General features: G+C 38.1%; 1 protein-coding gene across 1 annotated transcript in view; it reads left to right on the top strand.

The window, feature by feature from the left end:
• Positions 1–23,404, top strand: part of NAA15 (N-alpha-acetyltransferase 15, NatA auxiliary subunit) — a 2,782,393-nt gene that overhangs the window by 1,774,320 nt on the left and 984,669 nt on the right. Inside the window, exon 13 of the mRNA XM_044060403.1 lies at positions 20,105–20,318. Within this exon, the coding sequence (XP_043916338.1) occupies positions 20,105–20,318 (214 nt within the window). The remainder of the gene's footprint in view (positions 1–20,104; positions 20,319–23,404) is intronic.

Genomic DNA, 23,404 nt, shown 5'->3' with positions numbered 1-23,404 from the left:
TCAGGGCGCATTAGACTGACGTCAGTACGTCAGGGTACTAATGCGCATGACCGACGTCATATCCTCAGTCTTTTCTTGCCCCAGATGTCAGAAGACCCTAAAAAGACAAGTCCCAAAAACCTGCACCAAAAACATGTACAATATATACAACAATATATACAAAAATATAAGCATGTAAACTCACCTACACAACCACCCCTAAATACAGAGGGGAAGGAGGAGCAGCAATGGAATCCTCTAACATCTACATTTATGGTAGGTACAAAACTGTACTTCCATTGCTGCAGTCCTGACTATTGGGTAGAATCCCAAAGCAGAGGTAAGGGAGGCTGGCAAATCATAAAGAAGTAGGAGCTGACAACATGCCTTGCAAAACAGCTGTGGCAAAACCAGCCCTAGACTTAGAGTAGATAGGAAGGTGATAATGCTTAGAGAAAGTATGCACTGAACTCCAAGTAGCTGCTTCCAAAATATCCTTAGTTGCCACCCCCCTTAGAAATGCTGTAGAAGTGGCAGTAGCCCTAGTGGAATGAGGCCTAATCCCAGCTGGAATCTCCTTGCCATGATGGGAATAACAAAATGCAATGCAAAAGCCAATCCACCTAGAAATAGTTTGCTTTGACACAGGCTTGCCCTGTGAACTCAAAGCAAAAGAAACAAACAACTGCTGAGACTGCCTAAAATCCTTAGTCCTGCTTAAATAATTGCCTGTGCACATCTAAAGTGTGCAAAATCTTTTCCCCTTTATTTTGTGGGTCTGCACAAATGAATAGTTTGGTTTAAAGCCACACTAGAAACCACCTTAGGCATAAAAAGAAGGATTAGTAATGATACCCTATCCTTATGGAAAATCAAAAGGGCTCTACTGCCATAAGGGCCTGCAACTCAGATACCCTTCTTGCAGAAGTAATAGCCAACAGAAAAGCAGTCTTCCATGACAAGTATTTCAATTCAGCAGTAGCTGCAGGCTCAAAAGGTTGTAGAGTAAGTTTTTCCAACACAAAATTGAGATCCCAAGCAGGAGTAGGAGCTCTCGTGGGGGTCTTATATTCTTTGCCCCTCTAAGAAACTGCTTGAACAAAGGATGCGAAAACAAAGGTGGGTCACAATCATAGTGAGCTGAAATTGCTGCAGCATGAATCTTAATGGAAGAGAAGGACAAACCTTTGTCCAATAACTCAGTAAGATATTGAAGAACCACACTCAAATTAGGCTCAGAAATCTCCAAATTCTTTTCCATTTTTGCTGACACTCTCCTTGTACTAGGTCTTCTAGCTTCCATAATCACATTTAAAACTTGTTGAGGAAGTTGAGACCTGCTGTGTTTCAACCCAGAATATGCCAGGCTGTTAGATGAAGAGTGTGAAGCTTGACATTGAGCAGCGCGACCGCCCTTCTGAGATAACAGATGAGGAATCAGAGGTAAAGGCCATGGAGGCTTTTTACCAGACTCAGAGTAGTGGGTACCAGTGTTGCCGAGGCCAATCTGGAGCTATCAAAATCATCCTTGGCCTGTCTTGTCTGACCTTTAATAGTACCTTTGGAAGAAGAGGCAGAGGTGGAAAGGCATACACATGAAGGTTTTTCCAACTGAAAGAGAGAGCATCCACTTTCCAAGCTGTGTGATGAAACCCCTTTGTGCAATACTTTGGCAGCTGGTGGTTTAGTGGAGAAGCGAACAGATCTATGTCTGGAGTTCCCCATGACACTGTCAGTTTCTGAAATACATGAAGATCCAGTTTCCACCGTGGGGATCCATGATTTGTCTGCTTAACACATCTGCTAAGGAGTTCTGTGCTCCTGGCAGAAACCTTGCCTGAAGAGTTAGTTGCAGGCTCTCCCATAAAATCATTGCTTGCCTGCATAGAGGATAAGAATGTGTTCCCCTTGTTTGTTGATGTACCACATGACAGTTGTGTTGTCTGTTAGAATCAACACCTGCCCTGGAAGAAGTAACCCTTGAAAGCCATTAATGCAAACTGGACTGCTAACATCTCTTTCATGTTGATATGTAGATGCTGTAGTCTGGCAGGCCACTTGTCTTGTATCCACTTTCCATTTAGATGAGCTCCCCAAGCAATGTCCGAGGCATCTGTCGTTAAGATCTGAGAGTCCCTTGTTTAGGTGACATTCCTGAGCCCACCACAAGAATTCTTTTGAAGGCAAGGTATTATTTGAATGACAGTGTCCAAATCCTGGCAGTGCTGTGTCCATACATTTTGAGATACCATTGTAGCTTCCTCATATGCAGTTTGGCATTGGGAAGCACCAGAATACAAGATGCCATGAACCCTAATGCTTGAAGGACTGTCCTTGCAGTCAGCACGGACTGATGAGATAGTTGATGGAAGTAAAGTGACAGACTCTTTTGTTTGTCCGGGGTTAAAAGGCCATCTGGGCTGCTGTATTCAGTCTCACACCCAGAAAGCACATGTCTTGAGAGGGTACTAGACTGGACTTTATTTCGTTCACAGAATACCCTAGGCATCTTAGCACTGCTATAACATATTCCAGATGCTGTAGAAGGTCTTCCTTTTCTTGTGCCAGAATCAGGCAGTCGCCCAAGTAAGGATAGATTTGAATTCCTTGAAGCCTGAAGTAAGCTATCACTGGAGACAGTACCTTTGTGAATACTCTGGCTGCACTAGATATGCCAAAGGGTAATCCACAGAACTGATTATGAGAATTTCCAGATCGTAACCGCAGATACCTCCTGCAACTTAGCCTTATAGGCACATGAAGGAAAGCTTCCTTGAGATCTAAAGTTACCATCCAGTGATCTTTGCCCAGCAGAGGTAAAAGCTGTTGTAACGTCAACATCTTGAACTTGGGAATGTCCAAAACGTGTTGAGGAGAGATAAATCCAAAATTGGTCTCCACGGTTCCCCTTCTTTGGTACAAGGAACAGTTTCTGATACAGGGACTGGCTGAATGGCCCCTATGTGAAGTAACTGAGAAACTCTTTTCTTTGTGGAGGAGGAACGCCTGGCATGCCTTTGAAAGGGGCATTGTATGGAAATAAAATCTGTAACCGTGGTGAATGATATCCAACACCCATTTGTCTTGAGTAATTAAATCCCAGTTTTCTTTGAAAAGAGACAGTCTTCCTCCCAAAGGAGCTGCCAACCGTGAATCTGCTGGCAGCTGAAAAGACAGGTCATTGGGTTTGTTAAGGACTGACCCTGCCCTCACCAGAAGTCTGAGCAGGAGAACTCCCTGTTCTAGGCCTAAAAGAACCTTGAGCCTAGACTGGGAATCATAAGCAGGATATGTCCACCCCTTAGCAGGCCAATTTCTACTAAACTTTGGTGGCTGCACCTGCAAAAATCTTTAACAGTTTGCATAGACTTAGCTTTGTCCTCCATTTTCTTTAAAACTGCTTCCACAGGCGATCCAAACAACACATCAGACTGTAAAGGAGCATCCAAAATCCTTGTCTTAACATGCTCAGCTAAATTCTGATCCTTCAACCAGGCATGCCAAGAACAGAACTGGTAGCAGCCACCCTCGAGGAGGCCTGTACAGCATCAAAACCACATTGCAAAGAATGCTTACCCACTTGTTCAGACACGTGAACCAAATCCAGCAACTCTTTACACTCAATACCTTCCGCCAAAGCATCCACCTTAGATTTCAATTGAGAAAGGAGATAATTCTGATATTTTAGCATGTGAAACTGACAATTCAATGCTCTCATGGCTAGAGTGGAAGAAGTATACACTTTCTTTCCCCACCTGTCCAAAGCCCTTGCCTCTTTATCAGTGGGAACAGGATTTTTAACCACAGAAGCCTTTACACCTTTAGGCCCTTGAGAAATAGTTTCTGGGTCCCCTAGGACTCTTAAACAAATATTTATGAGCCACCCTATAATACCTATCAGGCTTAACAGGAGCAGGAGGCAAAGAGTCAGGGTTCAGGGAAGCCTCTGCAAAAACATCTTCCACCACATCCAACACAGGAGGAATAGCTAAAGGCCTATGCTGGGGTAAAAACAAGAATTCCCTAAGCCTTTTCCTGGAATCAGAGTAATCCTGGCCTTCCCATTTAAAGTGCTCCCTCATGGAATGCAGAGTCTCTGAAAATGAGAAAGCTGTAGGAGTGGAATCATCCACATCAGAATCAGAATAAGTAGGATACTCCTGCATATCTTCCACAGAAGATTCTGAAGCCTCTGAACACTGTTCAAAACTATCAAACTCGGTTCCACCCTAGGCCTCTTATCAGGCGGGGCATAGAACCTCTAATCATAGTAATCAAATCTTCTGCCATTTTAAGCATATGTTTCTTAGGTACAGAACCCGAAATGCTAGGAGAAGCCCCCACTGAAGCTGAACTAGGCCTACCTCTCAAAGAAGTTTTGGCAACAGAAGGAGAGGCTCTAACTACCTTGGGAAGAGAGGGAAGAACAGTCACCTGAGAAGCCCTCAGCCTGGCCTACCTCCTGAGAAGGCACATCCTGTAATAGTATAGTTTCTGCCTGGGACTCCATGGAAACTCCTGGCAAAACCTTCTAAAGTACCGACGTCCGGGACTGCCGGTTCATCAACCCTAGGCTTCACTGTTTTATCCTTGCGCTTCTTGGGAGCGGGCGCCGGAGCATCCGACGGCATTTTATAATTGCAACGCTTCCCAAACACTAACCGGGCACAGTCTAACCTCCTCTTAATAGTGCGTTTGTTAAACCTAGCACAAGAGCGGCAACCAACAACGTCGTGCTCAGGCCCTAAACAAGGTATACACAAGGTATGATAATCCCTATGAGGTATCTGTTTCCCACAAGAAATACAGTTATTCACTTTTTCTGACATCCGTAAAATACTGAGGCAAGAAAACCAAAATGTTCGAAATATTTCAGAACGCCAACCTGCACTCGCAAAACTGCTTCTGCATCGGACCATGCGGCAAAAACTATACCCAATAGTCAGGACTGCAGCAATGGAAGACGAAGAACATCTAAAATAGTTAATGAGCCAAACCTCTCTTCTTTAAAATAGGTTTTAAGGAGACAGCACTATTCAAACCTGGTGGAGCATATGCTTTAAAGTCAACAATCCATTTCAACTCTGTACATTCTGTCTCATTATGTAGATCACCTTCTCTTAAACTGTCATTAACTTTTTGAAAAAAAACAAACATTTAAATCTATGGTTACCCCCAGCTTCAGACACATGCTTGGCTAGTGCATTAGTTAATTTATTGTTATGTATGTCATTTAAATGCTCTAGCACCCTTTTCTTCAACATACAATTGTCTTACCTATGTAAAAACAGTCACATAGGTTGCACTTAGCCATGTAAACTGTGTTTCTGGTGAAACGATCTGCATAGAAAGAAAACTCTCTAGATTTCTTATTCACAGGGTGTATAACCATACAAGTTGACCAAGTATTAGGGCAGGCTTTACAAGTCCTCCATGCATATGTGCCCTTAGGCTGTGTGGTAAACTGCCCATAAGACCTATTATGCTTATAACACAGACATTGTTTCAAATTCTTACTGTTTTTAAAACTAAATTTAGGGGTAGGTTCTATTACCCTGCTTATTTTAGGATCAGTCAATAGAATAGGCCAATTCCTTTTGATAATCTCACATATTCTATTGACCTCTCCAAAATAAGTCAAACACATTCTGTTTAATGCCTTGGTATCCACAGCCTTTTTACTCTCTCGAGTTACAGAAGATAAGTCAGAAAAGAAAGGTCTTGTTTTATTCCATTCCAACTTATTAACTTATTCTATACTTCTCTCTATTTCTCCAGTTTTGTAACCCCTGTGCGCAAGATCTATACATAGTGCATCAAGCGCCTCTTTTAATGGTTCAGCATCTGTATATAATCTTTTACACCCAAGTACCTCATTTTTCACTACATTTCTAATAGTATGCCTAGGATGCATACTGGAACAGTGCAGTATGTTATTCTTCCTGCACTTTTTCCTGTACTGCTTAGTTGACAAACTGCCAGTCATATTCTTGCTAACTAACATCTAGAAAATCCATAGTTTCTAGAGGAGAATGCAAGCAAAAAGACAAACGGGTAGTGGTACTCCCCAGAAAACACACAAATCTTTTAAGATCTTCCTCGTTGCCATTCCAAATGAAAAAAATATCCAAAAAATGTTTATAAAAGGTGACATGTGACTTAAACATGTCACTACTAAAGGACGACTCTTTTTCCCAGTTGGCAAGAACTAAATTGGCATACGTATTCGCGCATGCTGTGCCCATAGTTACTCCTACTATTTGGAGGAAGTATTCAGACTCATGGAGGGAACACATTGTTCTCCAAGATAAAATCTAATAGGGCACAGATCATGTTGATCGTAGAACCGGATAACCACTTTTCTTCGTCAAAAACTCTCTCACATTTTCATCACCATCTTCATTGGGAATGACTGTGAATAAAGAATTCACATCTAGGATAACAAAAAACATACCTCTGTTTTCATTTTTATCCCTGTGCTTGGCCCATATATAAAGGTGTTCCAAGAATTGCTTACTGTCCCTTAGAGCAGTCTCCACTTTATCCAGGATGCTCCTAAGTTGTTTCTCGACGTATATGGACATTGGCTCAGTAAGCCACCCTCTACCGGATACAATATGTCTGAGGGGAGGGTTCAGTGGATCTTTATGCACTTTTGGCAGACCATATATCACCAGTATGGTAGGATGTTCAACACAGAAAAATATGTATACAGAGAATAGTCTATTTGATCTGTCATGAGCATATCCTATACATAAAAATTCAGTCTGTGAATAATTCCATTTACCTGATACTTCTGCAAAATAACATATACAATATTAACGTATAACATCTCGTGCATTTTATTCCTGTAGTCCAGCTTGTCGAAGACAACACTCCCACCTCCTTTGTTTGCTGGTCTAATAACCAGGTGCTCAGCTCTAGTCAGCATGTTCAATGCCTCATACTCCTTAGCTGACAAGTTAAAGCAGGGCTTACAGTTTTCATTAAAACTTTTCCTTTGGTCATCCTCACAGATTTTAATAAAGGCTTCCATTGCTGGAGAACTTACGGTGTGAAAATGCTCGGTTTCTTAAACCCACAAACCGTACGCACTTCTGTGCCCCCATTCATGAAAACAGTTTTTAACATCATGATCTTGGCAAACATTTTTAGATCTAGGATCGTTTCAACTAGATCCATCTTAGTGGCAGGGATAAATGAAAGGCCTTTATTCAGAACAGACAATTGTTCACTGGTAAGTTCGGTAGACAAATTAAACACCAAACTATATTTGCGATTGCATGTTTGTGGACCTGTGGTATGTGGGCCTTTGGTTTGGGTTGGGGGGTCGGATTGCAACCGCACCCTTCTCCTGCGACAACTCCCTATCCGTTTTTCCTGCCTGATAGGGAGGGCTTTCTCCAAAAAAATGCAGAAAGTCTGGTATTGTTCCTACCTTGATCAGTTAAACTAAGATCATTATTTGTTTTAGGCTTATTTAAAACTTTAGGTCTCACTACTGAATCATTACTAGTTGCAGTCTGAGCATTAACTAACATACAATCTAAAATAGTTGAATTAACTTCCACATTGCGACTGTTATTAACATCAACAATTTGTGTATTTTCTGGGGAGTATTACTACCTATTTGTCTTTTTGCTTGCATTATTCTCTAGAAACTATGGATTTTCTAGATGTTACAGTTAGCAAGAATATGACTGGCAGTTTGTCAACTAAGCAGTACAGGAAAAAGTGCAGGAAGAATAACACTGTTCCAGTATGCATTCTAGGCATGCTACTAGAAATGTAGTGAAAAATCAGGTACTTGGGTGTAAAAGATTATATACAGATGCTGAACCATTAAAAGAGGCGCTTGGTGCACTATGTATAGATCTTGCGCACAGGGGTTACAAAATCGGAGAAATAGAGAGAACTATAGAAGAGGTTAATAAGTTGGAATGGAATAAACAAAACCTTTCTTTTCTGACTCTTCTGTAACTCCAGAGTGTAAAAAGTCCGTAGATACTGTGGCAGTAAACAGAGAATGTGTTTGACTTATTCTGGAGAGGTCAATAGAATATGTGAGATTGTCAAAAGGAATTGGCCTATTCTATTGACGAATCCTAAAATAAGCAGGGTAGTAGACCCTACCCCTAAATTTAGTTTTAAAAACAGTAAGAATCTGAAACAACGTCTGTGTTATAAGCATAATAGGTCTTGTGGGCAGTTTACCTCGCAGCGTAAGGGCACATATGCAAGCAGGAATTGTAAAGCCTGCCCTAATATTTGGTCAGCTTGTATGGTTAATACACCCCTGTGAATAAGAAATCTGGAGAGTTTTCTTTCTATGCAGATTGTTTCACCAAAAACATAGTTTACATGGGTAAGCACAACCTATGTGACTGTTTTTACATAGGTAAAACTAATTGTATGATGAAGGAAAGAGTGCTAGAGCATTTAAATGACGTACGTAACAATAAATTAACTAATGCACTAGCCAAACACGTGTCTAAAGCGAGGGGAACCATAGTTTAAAATTCTTGGTTTTACAAAAGGTTAAAGACAGTTTAGGAAAAGGTGATCTACATGATGAGACAGAATGTTGTTGTATCTTTCAGCTTTTCCCGGTTAGGGGTCGCCACAGCAGAACTCCGGTCCGCTAATGATTGGCAGTAGATTTTTATGTACCGAGTTGCCTGCCCTGACGCACAACCTTCAACGAAGGTACGCCCATTCACACATCTCCACACAGAAGACTCTTTAGCTGAGAATCAAACAGGACAATGTCTTACTGTGAGGCAACAACGCTACCGCAGCACCACCACCGCAGTTATGATGTGACAGAATGTATTGAGTTGAAATGAATTGTTGAATTTAAAGCATATGCTTCACCAGGTTTGAATGGTGCTGTCTCCTTAAAACCTATTTTAAAGAAGAGAGGTTTATCTCATTAACTGTTTGTTTTTATTGGATGTTTAGAGTATTTAAAAAGTTTTTAGTAACTGTTGCCTTTATCAAGGTCTGAAGAAGCAGGCAACTGCGAAAGCGCTAACCTAATTTTATTTCTGTGCGTTTTTACATATAATTGTTTTACTCTCAGCATTTTGACACCTTATTTGTTTTCAAAATATACTTTTTGGGTTTGTCTGGTCCCACTACAATCTATTTGCTCTAAGTGTTGAAACACACCAGACTACAAAGCCAGCGAAAAAGATGCCACCAGTCTTGTATTATATAGTTTATTCACACTGAATAACACTCTGGTGCCTCGGCACAGCCTTCTTGGAGTTACAAAATATGCCACACCATGCATCCATATGTACATACATACACACACACACACACACACACACACACACACACACACACACACACACACACATATTAACTTAAATAAAATTAAACAAGCATCTCATTAGTCAACCATCAATTAAAATAATTGTATATACATTTTAAAGAAACACTCTCCAGTTACATTCATTATTTAGACCTGCTGGAGATAGTGTATTAAATTTTAAAATATATAAAGTTTCTTTGTACAGTAATTTCTTTTTCATTAACACTTCATCTGTTTCTGAAATATGTTCCAAAGTACAAGCTTTTAACAGTGAAAAGTCACTACTATGACAAGTAAACAAAATGTAAAACTATAGGGCTCATAGCATTATTTTTTGTGCGTCTGATATGTTCTTACAACCGTAGCTTGAATATTCTTTTAGTATCCCCTATATAAAACAAATTACAGGGGCAAGACAGAGCATATACCACTGATTTAGTTATACATGAAAAAGAAGTGGAACAGAATTTTACACCATTTATTTTTTCAAAACATTTGGTAATGTTGGGGCAAGCCAAACACCTACCACAAGGGAAGGTGCCACATTCACCAACCTGTAGGTTTAATTTTTCACCAAGTGAAACAAATCCATTATGTACCACCATGTCTTTAATATTTCTACTTCTCTTAAAAGAGATATTTACAGTTCTACAAAGATTTTTTACTCCTTCCATATTAATTAAATAGGGCCAATAATATCTAATGACATCAATAATTTTCTCTCTTAGAATATTATATACAGTAACAAAATAAACTTTTCTACACTCCTGCACAATATTAAATTCTCTATTATTTATCTTATTTACTAAAGGCCTATTATGAAGTAAGCTGGTATCTGTTATTTTATGAAGGGCATCTAAAATAACATTTCATCATACCCCCTTTGCTTGAAGTTAATGCATGTTTTTATTATTTCCTTTTCATCATTACATAGCCTGCTAACTCTCAATAATTCATAAGGTAGTGCCTTCAAATTATGTGGTGGATGGCAACTACTACTGTCCAAAATATCTCCAGTTCCCTTTCTATGTATATTAGTTACTATATTATTATTCCTAATAGTCAAAGTGGCATCTAGATAGTTAACGTTTTCCTATCTGTAAGCCATCAAATTTTATCTGAAAACGATTTACATCGAAATCATTTATAAACTGGGGAGCTACTTCAGCATCCCCCTTACATAAAAAAATCAAATCATCTACAATATAAAATAACATAACTATTAAAAAAATTCAACTTCAAAAAGGCCCATAAACAGGTTAGCATACATGGGTGCAAAAGATGCACCCATGGCAGTACCTTGTACTTGATGGGAAATGAGCTTATTAAACTCAAAAAAAAAAATATTCATCAAACAAAAATGTAATAATTCCATCACATAATTACTAACAGGACTATCACCTAGAAAAAAATCTTAACAGCTTCCATACCTAACTCATGGGTAATACTTGTGTAATTTTACATCTATAACTATCCAGTAATATTCTTCATCACATTTAACATTCTTTATTTTATCCAGAAAATGGAAAGTGTCTTTAATATAAGAATTTAACTTAACTACATAGTTCAAAAGATAGGAATGTAAAAAAAATTCTCATGTTATGGAGAAAATTCTGTGTTGCTACTATGGGTCTACCTGGGGGGGCTCACATTTTTGTGTCTTTGGCAGGCAATAGAACTTAGCCATTGAGCTTCCTTCTACATTAAATTTATTTAGGGCATCTTTTCTTGTAAAATAGCCCAATCTTAGGCCTTTAGCTACTAGTTCTTTAAAATTCATTATAGCTTGATAAAAAAAATCAATATTTACTGCCCTATATACTTGGCCATCAGATAAGTGGCCCATACACATTTTCAGATGGTTTCCAGTGCATAGCAACATTTTTTTTATCTTTATCTGAGGGTTTTATAATTGTTTGATCTTTTACATAAAGTTAATAAAGACATCCATTCATTCTTACTCATATTATACAAAATGTCTTTCTTCTCAGAAGAAAAATCTTTCAGAACTTTCTCTAATGCAAAATTAAGCATCTTAGAAAATTGCAAAATCACCTGGTTGTTAAATGCAGGTGTAAAAGTGCTAGTATAAGTAACCATTTCAGTATTTAAAGTGCAATATGCATTAACATTTTCAGCTGTTTCAAATGAATCACAAGAGAAGAAATCCAGCAGCTCATCTTCACTTGCAGATACACTGTCTTCATTAACTGACATACTTTCACCATTACATTCAAAGTAACCAAGTGCATCTTTCTTATTAACTTAAACACTTCTGTTTTAATAAAATGTGCTCTAGGTAGAGCTGTTGGTATAAACTTTAAACCATACTTCAAAACAGATATTTCAGTTTCACGTAAATCAACTCCAGATAAATTCACAATAGTTATTCAAATCACATCTTTTTATACTGCTAACTACTGTGCAGACATGTTTCAAATCAATATTTAGTCCTTTTTATTTTGTTGTTTGAACTGTTGAAAGTCTGTTACCTTCATACTGTCGTTCAAAGATGTTTTGTTTATTGTTGCCATTCTACTGTCTTCCCTGTTGTTTCCCTTGGCCCCGAAACGTGTTATTTATGTAATTAGGTTGTTGTGGAGCAGGCAAAGGTTAATAGTCTGTATTTTCATTATCAGAGGCTGCAGACGTATTAGTTCTATCTATAGAGGCAAAGGAGACGTTTTGATGTTTCTTAGATCTCCCAGAAGCATTTTTAAAGCATCTGGTACCATTCTGATTGGCTACCTTCTTAAAAGCCAAACCAGAGTCATAGTCTCTGATGTCTCTTTGTAACTTATTGATTTTACATTGTATAATTCCACTAGAGTTTTCCTCTAACTTGATATTTAAAGAACGTAATCATTGTTCAAACTTGGAACCACCCAGCTGCCCAGATAATTAACCGCAAGCAGCTGCAATTTCAGCCTTCACTTTAAGCTGTTTTAGTGTGTCTCGTTCTATCAGTATAAGCAGCCATTCCCTTAGACATCTGTGGGAGGCAGCAATCCATCTTTTCTCAAACTGTAGTTCAGTTACATCAGAGGTATCAAAGGCAGTAGAAAGATTCTTTACAAAACGTAACCCCCTAGGGGTAATGTCTATATCCAAATATCTCTGCAAGCCTAGCATATTATAATGTAAGGCATTTTCTCTAAACAGCAGCCGTTCAAGTGAATCTTAGTACAGTCAGCTGTTGACAAATGTACTGTATTAGCCTTACCCACTTCATTAAAAGGGTTTGTAGATCTTTTCCCCCTTCTTCTAACAGACGCTCCCAAGTTTTAACAGGGGCAACATTGGATATAGAGGTACTCGGCTCCATCTGAGTTTTACCAACTGGACGAAAAGTAGCAGAAACAGATGCATCATCTCAAAAAATACGTGGCAGTTGTTACAGCGATCCACTGGCCATCTCTCACCATATAAAAAAACACCAAACGTACTGAAACACACCAGACTACAAAGCCAGCGAAAAAGATGACACCAACCTTGTATTAAATAGCTTATTCATACTGAATAACACTCTGGCGCCTTGGCACAGCCTTCCTGGAGTTACAAAACACGCCACACCATGCATCCATATATATTATATATATATATATATATATATATATATATATAATATATGTATATATATATTATATATGTGTGTATATATATATATATATATATATATATATATATATACACACACACATATATATTCACTTAAATAAAATTAAACAATCTAATTAGTCAACCATCAATTAAAATAATCATATATACATTTTAAAGAACACTCTTCAGTTAGTCACTATTTAGACCTACTGGAGGTAGTGTATTATATTTTAAAATATATAAAGTTTCTTTGTACAATAATTTTTTTCATTAACACTTCATCTGTTTCTGAAATATGTTCCAAAATGCAAGCTGTTAACAGTGAAAAATCACTACTATGACAAGTAAAAAAATGCAAAGCTATAGGGCTCATAGCATTATTATTTTTGTCTCCAATATGTTCTTGCAACTGTTACTTGAATATTCTTTGTCTCCTCTTTATAAAACACTTTGAGTTTTTGTATAGATTGAATTTTTTTTAATAGTTATGTTATTTTATATTGTAGATGATTTGATTTTTTTTTTATGTAAGGGGGATGCTGAAGTAGCTCCCCAGTTTATAAATTATTTTGATGTAAATCGTTTTCAGATAAAATTTGATGGCTTACAGATAGGAAAACGTTAACTATCTAGATGTCACTTTGACTATTAGGAATAATAATATAGTAACTAATATGCATAGAAAGGGAACTGGAGATATTTTGGACAGTAGTAGTTGCCATCCACCACATAATTTGAAGGCACTACCTTATGAATTATTGAGAGTTAGCAGGCTATGTAATGATGAAAAGGAAATAATAAAAACATGCATTAACTTCAAGCAAAGGGGGTATGATGAAATGTTATTTTAGATGCCCTCCATAAAATAACATATACCAGCTTACTTCATAATAGGCCTTTAGTAAATAAGATAAATAATAGAGAATTTAATATTGTGCAGGAGTGTAGAAAAGTTTATTTTGTTAACGTATATAATATTCTAAGTGAGAAAATTATTGATGTCATTAGATATTATTGGCCCTATTTAATTAATATGGAAGGAGTAAAAAATCTTTGTAGAACTGTAAATATCTCTTTTAAGAGATGTAGAAATATTAAAGACGTGGTACATAATGGATTTGTTTCACTTGGTGAAAAATTAAACCTACAGGTTGGTGAATGTGGCACCTTCCCTTGTGGTAGGTGTTTGGCTTGCCCCAACATTACCAAATGTTTTGAAAAAATAAATGGTGTAAAATTCTGTTCCACTTCTTTTTCATGTATAACTTAATCAGTGGAATATGCTCTGTCTTGCCCCTGTAATTTGTTTTATGTAGGGGAGACTAAAAGAATATTCAAGCTATGGTTGCAAGAACATAATAGAGACAAAAATAATAATGCTATGAACCCTATAGTTTTACATTTTTTTACTTGTCATAGTAGTGACTTTTCACTGTTGAAAGCTTGTACTTTGGAACATATTTCAGAAACAGATGAAGTGTTAATGAAAAAGAAATTATTGTACAAAGAAACCTTATATATTTTAAAATGTAATACACTATCTCCAGCAGGTCTAAATACTGAATGTAACTGAAGAGTGTTTCTTTAAAATATATATATGATTATTTTAATTGATGCTTGACTAATTAGGGGATTGTTTAATTTTATTTAAGTGAATACATGTGTGTGGTATATATATATATATATATATATATATATATATATATATATATATATATATATATATATATATATATACTATTTAATACAAGACTGGCGGCATCTTTTTCGCTGGCTTTGTAGTCTGGTGTATTTGACTTTTGCTTGAGGTCACTTCTACCCACCTAAAAGGTACACGGAAAATGGAGTGCTGTTTTGGTGGGAAACCACAAATGTGAAGGTGATGTGCCCTGATCTTTACCTTACAGATAGGACGGGTTAGTACTTAGGCACATAAAAAGTAGTGCTAAACAATATCACGGTGATGTGGTAAATTGGCAAGGAAGCATGCATTCCTCCATACTGTGTAGGCTGGGTTTGTTTGGTTTGGAATGGACCTTGAGCTAGTACATGCACCTACAAACCACATGCATCCCTTCAGACTGCAAATCACCAGCAGATCAGGTGAGCAGTTGTTTCTACAGTCTGTATGAGTGGAAGTTAAACTAGTATTCTAGGAGCTGGTGAATTGATGTGGGGACCCACATAAAGGTAACCGTTCATCACAGGGGAATCCCCCTATTTGACGTTTAACACAGTGAGTGGGCTAGTCCATAAATTCTTTTCAGCCATGACATAGCTACGACAATAGGAGAAAATAAACACGTGCATCGACCAATTTAGTGTAGCTGGTCAACCAGATTTTGAGGAGATAAGAGGGTGCTGGAGTACCAGAGAAAATCACACACACAGAGTGTCTGCAGAACTCCATATACCAACTGGAGGTCTGGGTTGCAACTCTGAACCCTAGAAGTGAGAGACTGAGTTCTGCTCACCAAGTTCCATTCTACCTATCCTAGATTGATTTGAAAGGCCAGAAGAGAGAGAGCTTGCAAGGCTCATTGTGTTTGCTGGTGCCCTTTGAGTTTCTTATTATACTAGGAAAGCAGTTTTAATTACCTTTTTATTTTGTGCCTTTCTGAATGCAAGATTTAACAGTGTATGTAGTGTGTATTCTTACTATCACATTGTATTTACTGTTTTGCTGTATTAATGTAAATGTATATCATTTTACTTTTTTTCAAACAACATTGTTGAATTATCACTTGACAAAGGCAAATTTACATTCATATAAAAATTATTAAACTATATTAACGTAACAAACATTATACTTCACATATATTACTGTATTTTATATAACCTAAGCAATATTACATAAAATGTTCAATTCCTGCCTTTTTTAAACAAGAAACATCTTTATTAAACCATCACTTACTACATAGGTAATCATAAATTTATATACAGTGGATATAAAAAGTTTACACACCCCTGTTAAAAAAAAGGTTTTTGTAATCTAAACAATAAGACCACAGTAAATAATTTCAAAACTTTTCCCACCTTTAATGTGACCTATAACCTGTACAGTTCAATTGAAAAGCAAAGAAATCTGTTAGAGGAAATCATAAAAAACGTACAATACGCTGATTGCTTAAGTGTGTGCACCCTTAAACTGATACTTTGTTGAAGCACCTTTTGATTTAATTACAGCATTCAGTATTCTTGGGTAGGAGTCTTATCAGCATGGCACATCTTGACTTGGCAATATTTACCCACTCTTCCTTGCAAAAGCGTGCCAAATCTGTTAAGATTTTGAGGCGATCTCTTGTGCACAACCCTCTTCAGGTCACCCCACAGATTTTCTATTGGATCTAGGTCTGGGCTCTGGCTGGGCCATTCCAAAACTTTAATTTTCTTCTGGTGAAGCCATTCTTTTGTTGATTTGGATGTATGCTTGGGGTCATTGTCATGTTGAAAGCTGAAATTCCACTTCAGCTTTCTAGCAGACACCTGAAGGTTTTGGGCCAAAAGTGACTGGTACTTGGAACTGTTAATAATTTCCTCCACCTTGACTAAAGCCCCAGTTCCAGCTGAAAAAAAGCAACCCAAAAGTATGATACTGCCACCACCGTGCTTCACTGTGGGGATTTTGTTCTTTTGGTGATTCAGTGTGTTGTTTTTGTGCCCAACGTACCTTTTGGAATTGTGGCCAAAAAGTTCAACCTTGGTCTCATCAGACCGTAACACATTTTGCTACATGCTTTTGGGAGACTTTTATTGTTTTACAAATTTTAACTGGGCCTGGATGTTTTTCTGTGTAAGAAAAGGCTTCTGTTTTGCAACCCTACCCCGTAGTCCAAACATATGGAGAATACGGGAGATTGTTGTCACATGTAGTACACAACCAGTACTTGCCAGAAATTCCTGCAGCTCCTTCAGTGTTGCTGTAGGTTTCTTGGCAGCCTCCCTGACTAGTTTTCATCTTGTCTTTTCATCAATTTTGGAGGGACGTCCAGTTCTTTGCAACGTCACTGTTGTCCCATATTTTCTCTTTTTGATGACTGTGTTCCATGGTATATCCAATGCTGTGGAAATTTTTTTGTACCGTTCTCCTGAATAATGCCTTTCAGCAATGAGATCCCTTCTATGCTTTGTAAGCTCTCTGTGAACCATGGCTTTTGTTGTAACAGGCAACTGAGTAAATGTCAGGAAAATCCTACTAGGATAGCTGAACTTTATTTGGGGTTAATCAGAGTCTCTCTAATTGATGGCAGGTGTGTACCCAAGAAGACTGCTGCAATTAAATCAAAAGGTGGTTCAACAAAGTATTCGTTTAAGGGTGTGCACACTATGCAACCAGCGTATTGTACATTTTAATTTTTTTTCCCATAACAGATTTGTTTTTCAATTGAATTGTACAGGTTATAGGTCACATTAAAGGTGGGAAAAGTTTTGAAATGATTTATTGTGGTCTCATTTTTTTATATCACAAAAACCTGGCATTTTAACAGGGGTGTGTAAACTTTTTATATCCGCTGAAAATGAAAACGAACCAGACTGAGAGTCCTAGTTGCAAGCATTTTACATCCCAAACCATACTGACAAACTCCCAGATGCAAACATTATACATCACTTATCTACCCAATCTTTCTCACTCAGACATTACATAGCTCACTTAAGTTCTGCAGCCTTTTAGACCTCATTATTCCTGTATTGTTCCCACAGTTCCCATTTTCCTATGCAGTTTGCTCCCTTTTCTAAAGATCTCAGTTCCCGTGGTTTTATCTCTGTTGCTGTATTCACTATTTCCAGTATAGTTGGTTTAGACTTTGATTTCCATTTTCTAGTAATTGCTTTTTGGCAGCCACCATTATTAGATGCAGCAAGGCCTTACCATTTCTAGGCAATTCTAATTCCAAGGCCTTACCATTTCTAGGCAATTCTAATTCTGTATCATAGCTCAGAAAAATCTCCCTCATCAGTTATACTCTAACGGTGAACCACTGTATTCATTTATTTGCATCTCTTCTTAATGACTGGAGTTGTGACTTTAGAGGGACTTTTGACCAATTTAATTTGCCTATCCTGCTAGCAAAATTCCAGTAAATCAGTACATTACACTTCAACACAAATCACTGTACTGTCTCCAAACAGTTTTTCACATACACACAGTGACTGTCATTTAAGCAGCTGTAGTTCACTCCAGATGTGTACCACCACCTCATTTTACCTGAAGTATTTGAATTTGGGAGGATTGAACCTCCGTTTGTCTCCTTTGCTTAAGGGCTGGCATTTGGCAAGAAAAAAACATTTTCCTTGTGTATTGCTGGCTTCTCTCTTGACATTGCACGTTTCCCCTCTGGGGAATGCAGTCAGTGACGTAATTCCTTTAAAAATAACTCCATTGTGCTTGTAGCCACTTGTTTCTCTATTCATAGCTTTGTGAAGCATTCTCAACCATGAATGTGCATGTCAGGCCTCATTTGTTTCCTGGGTGCTGTTAGGTCTCAATCTTCATAGTCATTTGTCTTATTGCTGCTGTATATTTCTGTTCACCCTGGTTGGCCTACTGCTTTGATATTCAGTTGTTTTGTTGGACTCCCAAAGGATAGTAGCTATGTTCAATGTAACAAACTTATGAGTGTCATTTGATCTTGTGGAGACCCTCCTTTGTGTAGGTCCTGTATAACATTTCTTTTGCTTTGTTGTTTGGAGTCTTTATACGTCCATGAGTTCCTGGTATGTATAGTCTTGTATGTAGCATTGTGGATGTCAAATCAATTTTGTCTGATTTGTCGGAATTGTGCTTTCGTGGAGTTGTGCCATCCTGGCTTGTCATGAGACTTCACCACATAATCCAGTTTTAGGGCACATGCCTGTCTGAGTATGGCAAGAGAAAAACTGACTAGTTGAAAGATAAGGATAAACCATGTTGTAACCGCATGATGGTGGGTGTCCTCAGAGGTCAGATATTACCAGACCATATATTAAGTATTTTAACTGCAATATGTTTAATGTGTTATGTTGTCATGCTGTACACTCATGCTTGCAGAGAACCTGTTATAATTAGACCTCCATCTGTCAGATATATTCTTGGCTCACTTTTCCTGGTGATTGATACAAGAATCTGATGGGTTGCTTTCTGGAAATTTGGATATCCAGGACACTCCTATTCTGTCCATCTGATGTTTTGCCACATTTTGGACATTGCCTGTAGATTTATTTTGCTTTCAATGTGCATGTATCCTTACTGTTGGAATTCTGACCATCTTATCTGTATACCTTATTCACATTGCCAGAAATGAACACATTTTCCTTTTAACAGTGAAATCTCACTTGAAATCTCACTGTCTGCTCAAAACTTTTGAATTCTTTGGCTTGTATTGTACTTTTCCAGCTTGCAGCATGTAACCTAGAGAGACATTAACAAGGAGGGGAACTGTGAAGAGATGAAAGATCAAGATTTGAAAGTCTTTCTGATTTGTTTTTATATGGGAAGTATTTTCCCCCAGTATGCAGATTAATGCTTTCCCATAGGTACGAGTATTGAGTTTGTGTTTAAGATGGCTGCTGGATTTATTTTGTTGACTTCTTATTTTCAGTTAATTCTGTAAAAGTATTGATTCAGGATGTTTTGACAAATGAACCAAAGTAAATCAGGGCTGTTTTTTATTTTTAATGCGTTAAGTAATGTTTGATAGAGTATTGGTTGGATTGCAGCCACAAACTCATTGTGGCACCTTGGGTTGTCCTGGCCTGATGTGCACAGTCAAATCCTTGCATAAGCCCTGGATACTGTGGTCCTTGCACATGAACACATGTTTTACAAGAGTAAAGCAAAAATTCACAAAGCATCTTACAGCATACTCTCTTTAATTCACAATTATTGTGATATTTGAATGTTGGCTGCATTTACCACCAAAGAATGATAATTGTGCATATGTTTGTTAAATGTATTGGAGACTTTTTACTAATGTGATGTAAAAAAACAAATTTGCTTGTACCACACCATTTCAGTTTATTGATTCATGTAAATTTCTTGGGTTGTTGCTGAAAAGGATCCTCAAATCTGTTCATTTACACAGTTAAAGAACAAATGTGTGCGCTCAAAGAGGGACTTTGTTGAAGCAGAGTGTATGTGCATGGTTGAATACATTGCGTTGTAGATTTAGTTAGTGCATGCCCATCTGTGGTATGACAAATTTTCTGAAAATGATTCTGTTGCTTTAGCATTTTGTAGAGATCACAGATGACCAGTTTGACTTTCACACATACTGCATGAGGAAAATGACTCTACGATCTTATGTTGATTTATTAAAATTGGAAGATGTCCTCCGACAACACCCGTTTTACTTTAAAGCTGCAAAGACTGCTATTGAAATCTACTTGAAGTTGCACGATAGCCCACTTACAGATGAGAACAAAGAACATGAGGCTGAGGCAGGTATGCAGGTATCAGTTTCCTTAATTTTTGTTGGCCTTTTTCTTTTCAGGGTTTTGGATTGTAGTCTTCATTCTGTAAATTGTAATTAAATGTTTTGTCCTCCTCAATAGGTCTTTGAACAAGTTAATCTTTACTTCTTCAGAATTTGGTATTAGTTTCCTTTTTGAAGGTTCCATGTTGTTTGAAGGCTGTGCACCATTGATGATGCTGTCTGAAGCAATATAAAGATTTTTAAGCTTGCTCATTCCCTGCACCCCTGTGTATTTTTTTCTGCTGATCACACAGTTCATATTTTTAGCCTTGCTGCTGTTGGCAAGAGTTTTCATATGTCCTTTTCCTCTGAATTGTCTCTGGGGACTCCTCGGAGTCTTGCATCAGATGGTGGGAAGAAGATTCTCTCGTGACTGCTGGTAAGGTCCATCTCATGACCCAAGAGAGCGGCTTAAATTTCTTTAGTAAGTTTTTAAGTTTGAGAGACTGTATGTGAGATTGTCTGCCTGTAGGGTTGCCACCTTTTCAAATGCTCAGAATGGGACATTTGTTATGGAAGCTTGATTTTGCAGGACAGATCATGTCTGCAGCCAGGAAAAAGGAGTAGACTTCACATTTTGCTAGAAATAACAGATCAGTTCTGAAGAGTTGAGTTGTTTGTGTTTCAGGTATAAAATAATTGATTCATGCGATTGTGAAAACGTAGGAAACAGATTTTGTCCCAAAATCTCAGGACATGTCACTTTTCATATTTGTTTTTCACAGGACATAACTCTGCAAGTAGGAACTGTCCTGCATAAAGAGGGACAGGTGTTTATCCTGTCCTCTTGTGTCTTGTGTGTTTATTTTGAACATGTACATGGACTGGTCCACAGTAGCCTCTTTCCAGTATGATTAGTTACAAGAATTATTTAAAAAAGTCACAAAACACAAGCCAAGGAGTTGAAATGTGGGTGAAATTCCTGCAAAAACTAATAATGGATTTACTAATGTGTAAAACAGAAGTAGTAATACATATACCTGAACATGATGTAACTGTTGGACAAGTAATCAAATACTAACTGCATATCACATTAGTGGAAGCGTCAGAGTTGGCTAACACTAAAGGAAATAAGTATTTTCTTAAGGGCTGGGTATAGGAATATGTTAACAGAAGTAAGTGTTAAGGAAAATGCAGTTAAGGGGCTGCATGGTGCAGAGGGTTGAAGCTGTAGCGATGACCCAAGCTGAATTAGGAGCTCATGACCTGGTGGAGATTGGCAAGGGAGGATAAGAGTGAGCATCATAATGCTGATGTTTTGGGGGACTGGTTGTCCAGTTGTCTCTTTGGGTAGCAAGATTAGTCAGAGTGCATTGGTGTGGATTTGGTGCACCTAAGCTACTTTGTGTGTATACAAGTATGTGCAAGCAAGGAGCTTAGTATGGTGACACAGGTGTACTTTTCACCATCCAGCTGTGTGGTTAGACTTTGTTTAGAAGACTTCCACCTCTGGGTTTATGAAGACTTTTGAATAGACCCTGTGCCCTTGGCAGTGGAATGATAATGACATTGAAATGGTATGCCACTGGATGGGATTTTAGGGCTGCAAGAGCTGGTCGCTGGTGATATTAGCGGTATTCTTTGGGCTTAAGGGATTTCACTTGGAACACTTAGTGATGGTGCCAGGCAAACCACTCAGTGAGCATACTGTGGTAGGGATAGCTGATGGTGTTTGGGTTGAAGCAGCTTTCAAGCCTGCCTAGATGTACTAATTGTCACTTACCTGGGTTAGTAACAAAACTGTCATAGTCAAGGAAATGAGCTGGCTCAAGATCCATTTGAGGAAAGCTTGTGGTCTGCAAATGTAAAGGGCAAAAGCACCCAGAAAGAAGAAAAAGGTTGTTAGGTCATGCAGTTTGCAGTGGACAGAGGAATTAAGTGCTTGCAGAGTTGCAAAGCAGATGGTGTAAAAGTTATGAACGAGTATAATAAAATGTAAAAAATGATGACTGTTATCAGTCATAATAAAGTTGTTAATGTGTTCATAAAGAGATTTGGGAAATTTACCTGTCAGGCTTCTTTGTCAAGGTGAATGTCATGAATCTTTTTCAGTAACACCCTTTTGGGGTGGAGTTTCCGCACTGTCAGGTTCATATTTTAGAAGGCGGATATTGATTCTGTTTGTGAACTGATGCATTTATCGGTTTCCTCCGTGGGGGGGGGGGCTTAGGGAGGGAGAGTCCTTCGACTCCCTGGATGTGCAGTGCTTTGCATTACTTAAGTTGCTAGGTAGATCGTTCTTTAGAGGAAACAATTAGTAGCTGACATCTCCTGGTGGATTGACAGCTTTATTCTTTTCCACCAATGAGTAGCTCTGGTCACAGGCTTTTGCTGTGGTGAAAGTTTGCTACTTTCCTGAGTAGCTTCCTCTTGTGTTTTAGAATGTATTTTTGCAAATATTGGTGTCTCAACACGGAGTCATGCCTGCCTTGGTAAGACAGTATTGCTAGGCTTTGGCCTTCATTCGGATGTGGTTTTCCAGCTTCTTGCATCTTTGTGTTTTATTGCTGTGGATTCATCACATTTAGTAGAATCCATGGTGGGACCATTTTCTCCACTGGCTGTTGTAGCTCCCTATAAAGCCAGTTAAGTACATTGTAGTCCATTGGTTGTTTTGAGTTTGTGGTGGGGCGGTGCTAAATCTTTTCTTATATTTATGAGAGGGTACTCACTGATGGTCAAAGCTAAGCTGGCGGATGGAGGGAAATGCACTATTGAGTAGTTGATGTGTTAGTATCATGTGCATCACTGAGTGTTCATTTTCCCAAGGTGATGTCAGTCGGATGAATGGGAAAATGAACTTAATCATGAGTCTTGCTAGGAAACGTACTCGTTGATAAGTGGCATGACAAGAATGTGCCTGTTTGTTTTGAGACATCTTTACTACAAAGCAGCAGCTTAGAAATCTTGTTAATCTTTGTGGGTCATCTTAAATGAAAGTGCCTCAGGTGAGACACCTGAATGTTACAAAACATTTGGCATCATCTTTGATTCATTTGCTATGAATTTTGCTGTTTCAGAGGAATTAGCCTGTAGCAGCTGAAACAGTAATGGC

The sequence above is a fragment of the Protopterus annectens genome, chromosome 2.part0 (genome assembly GCF_019279795.1).
Source record: "Protopterus annectens isolate FY-2018-M chromosome 2.part0, PAN1.0, whole genome shotgun sequence".
In the NCBI taxonomy this organism is placed as follows: domain Eukaryota; kingdom Metazoa; phylum Chordata; order Ceratodontiformes; family Protopteridae; genus Protopterus; species Protopterus annectens.
This window is presented reverse-complemented; position numbering and strand designations above follow the sequence as displayed.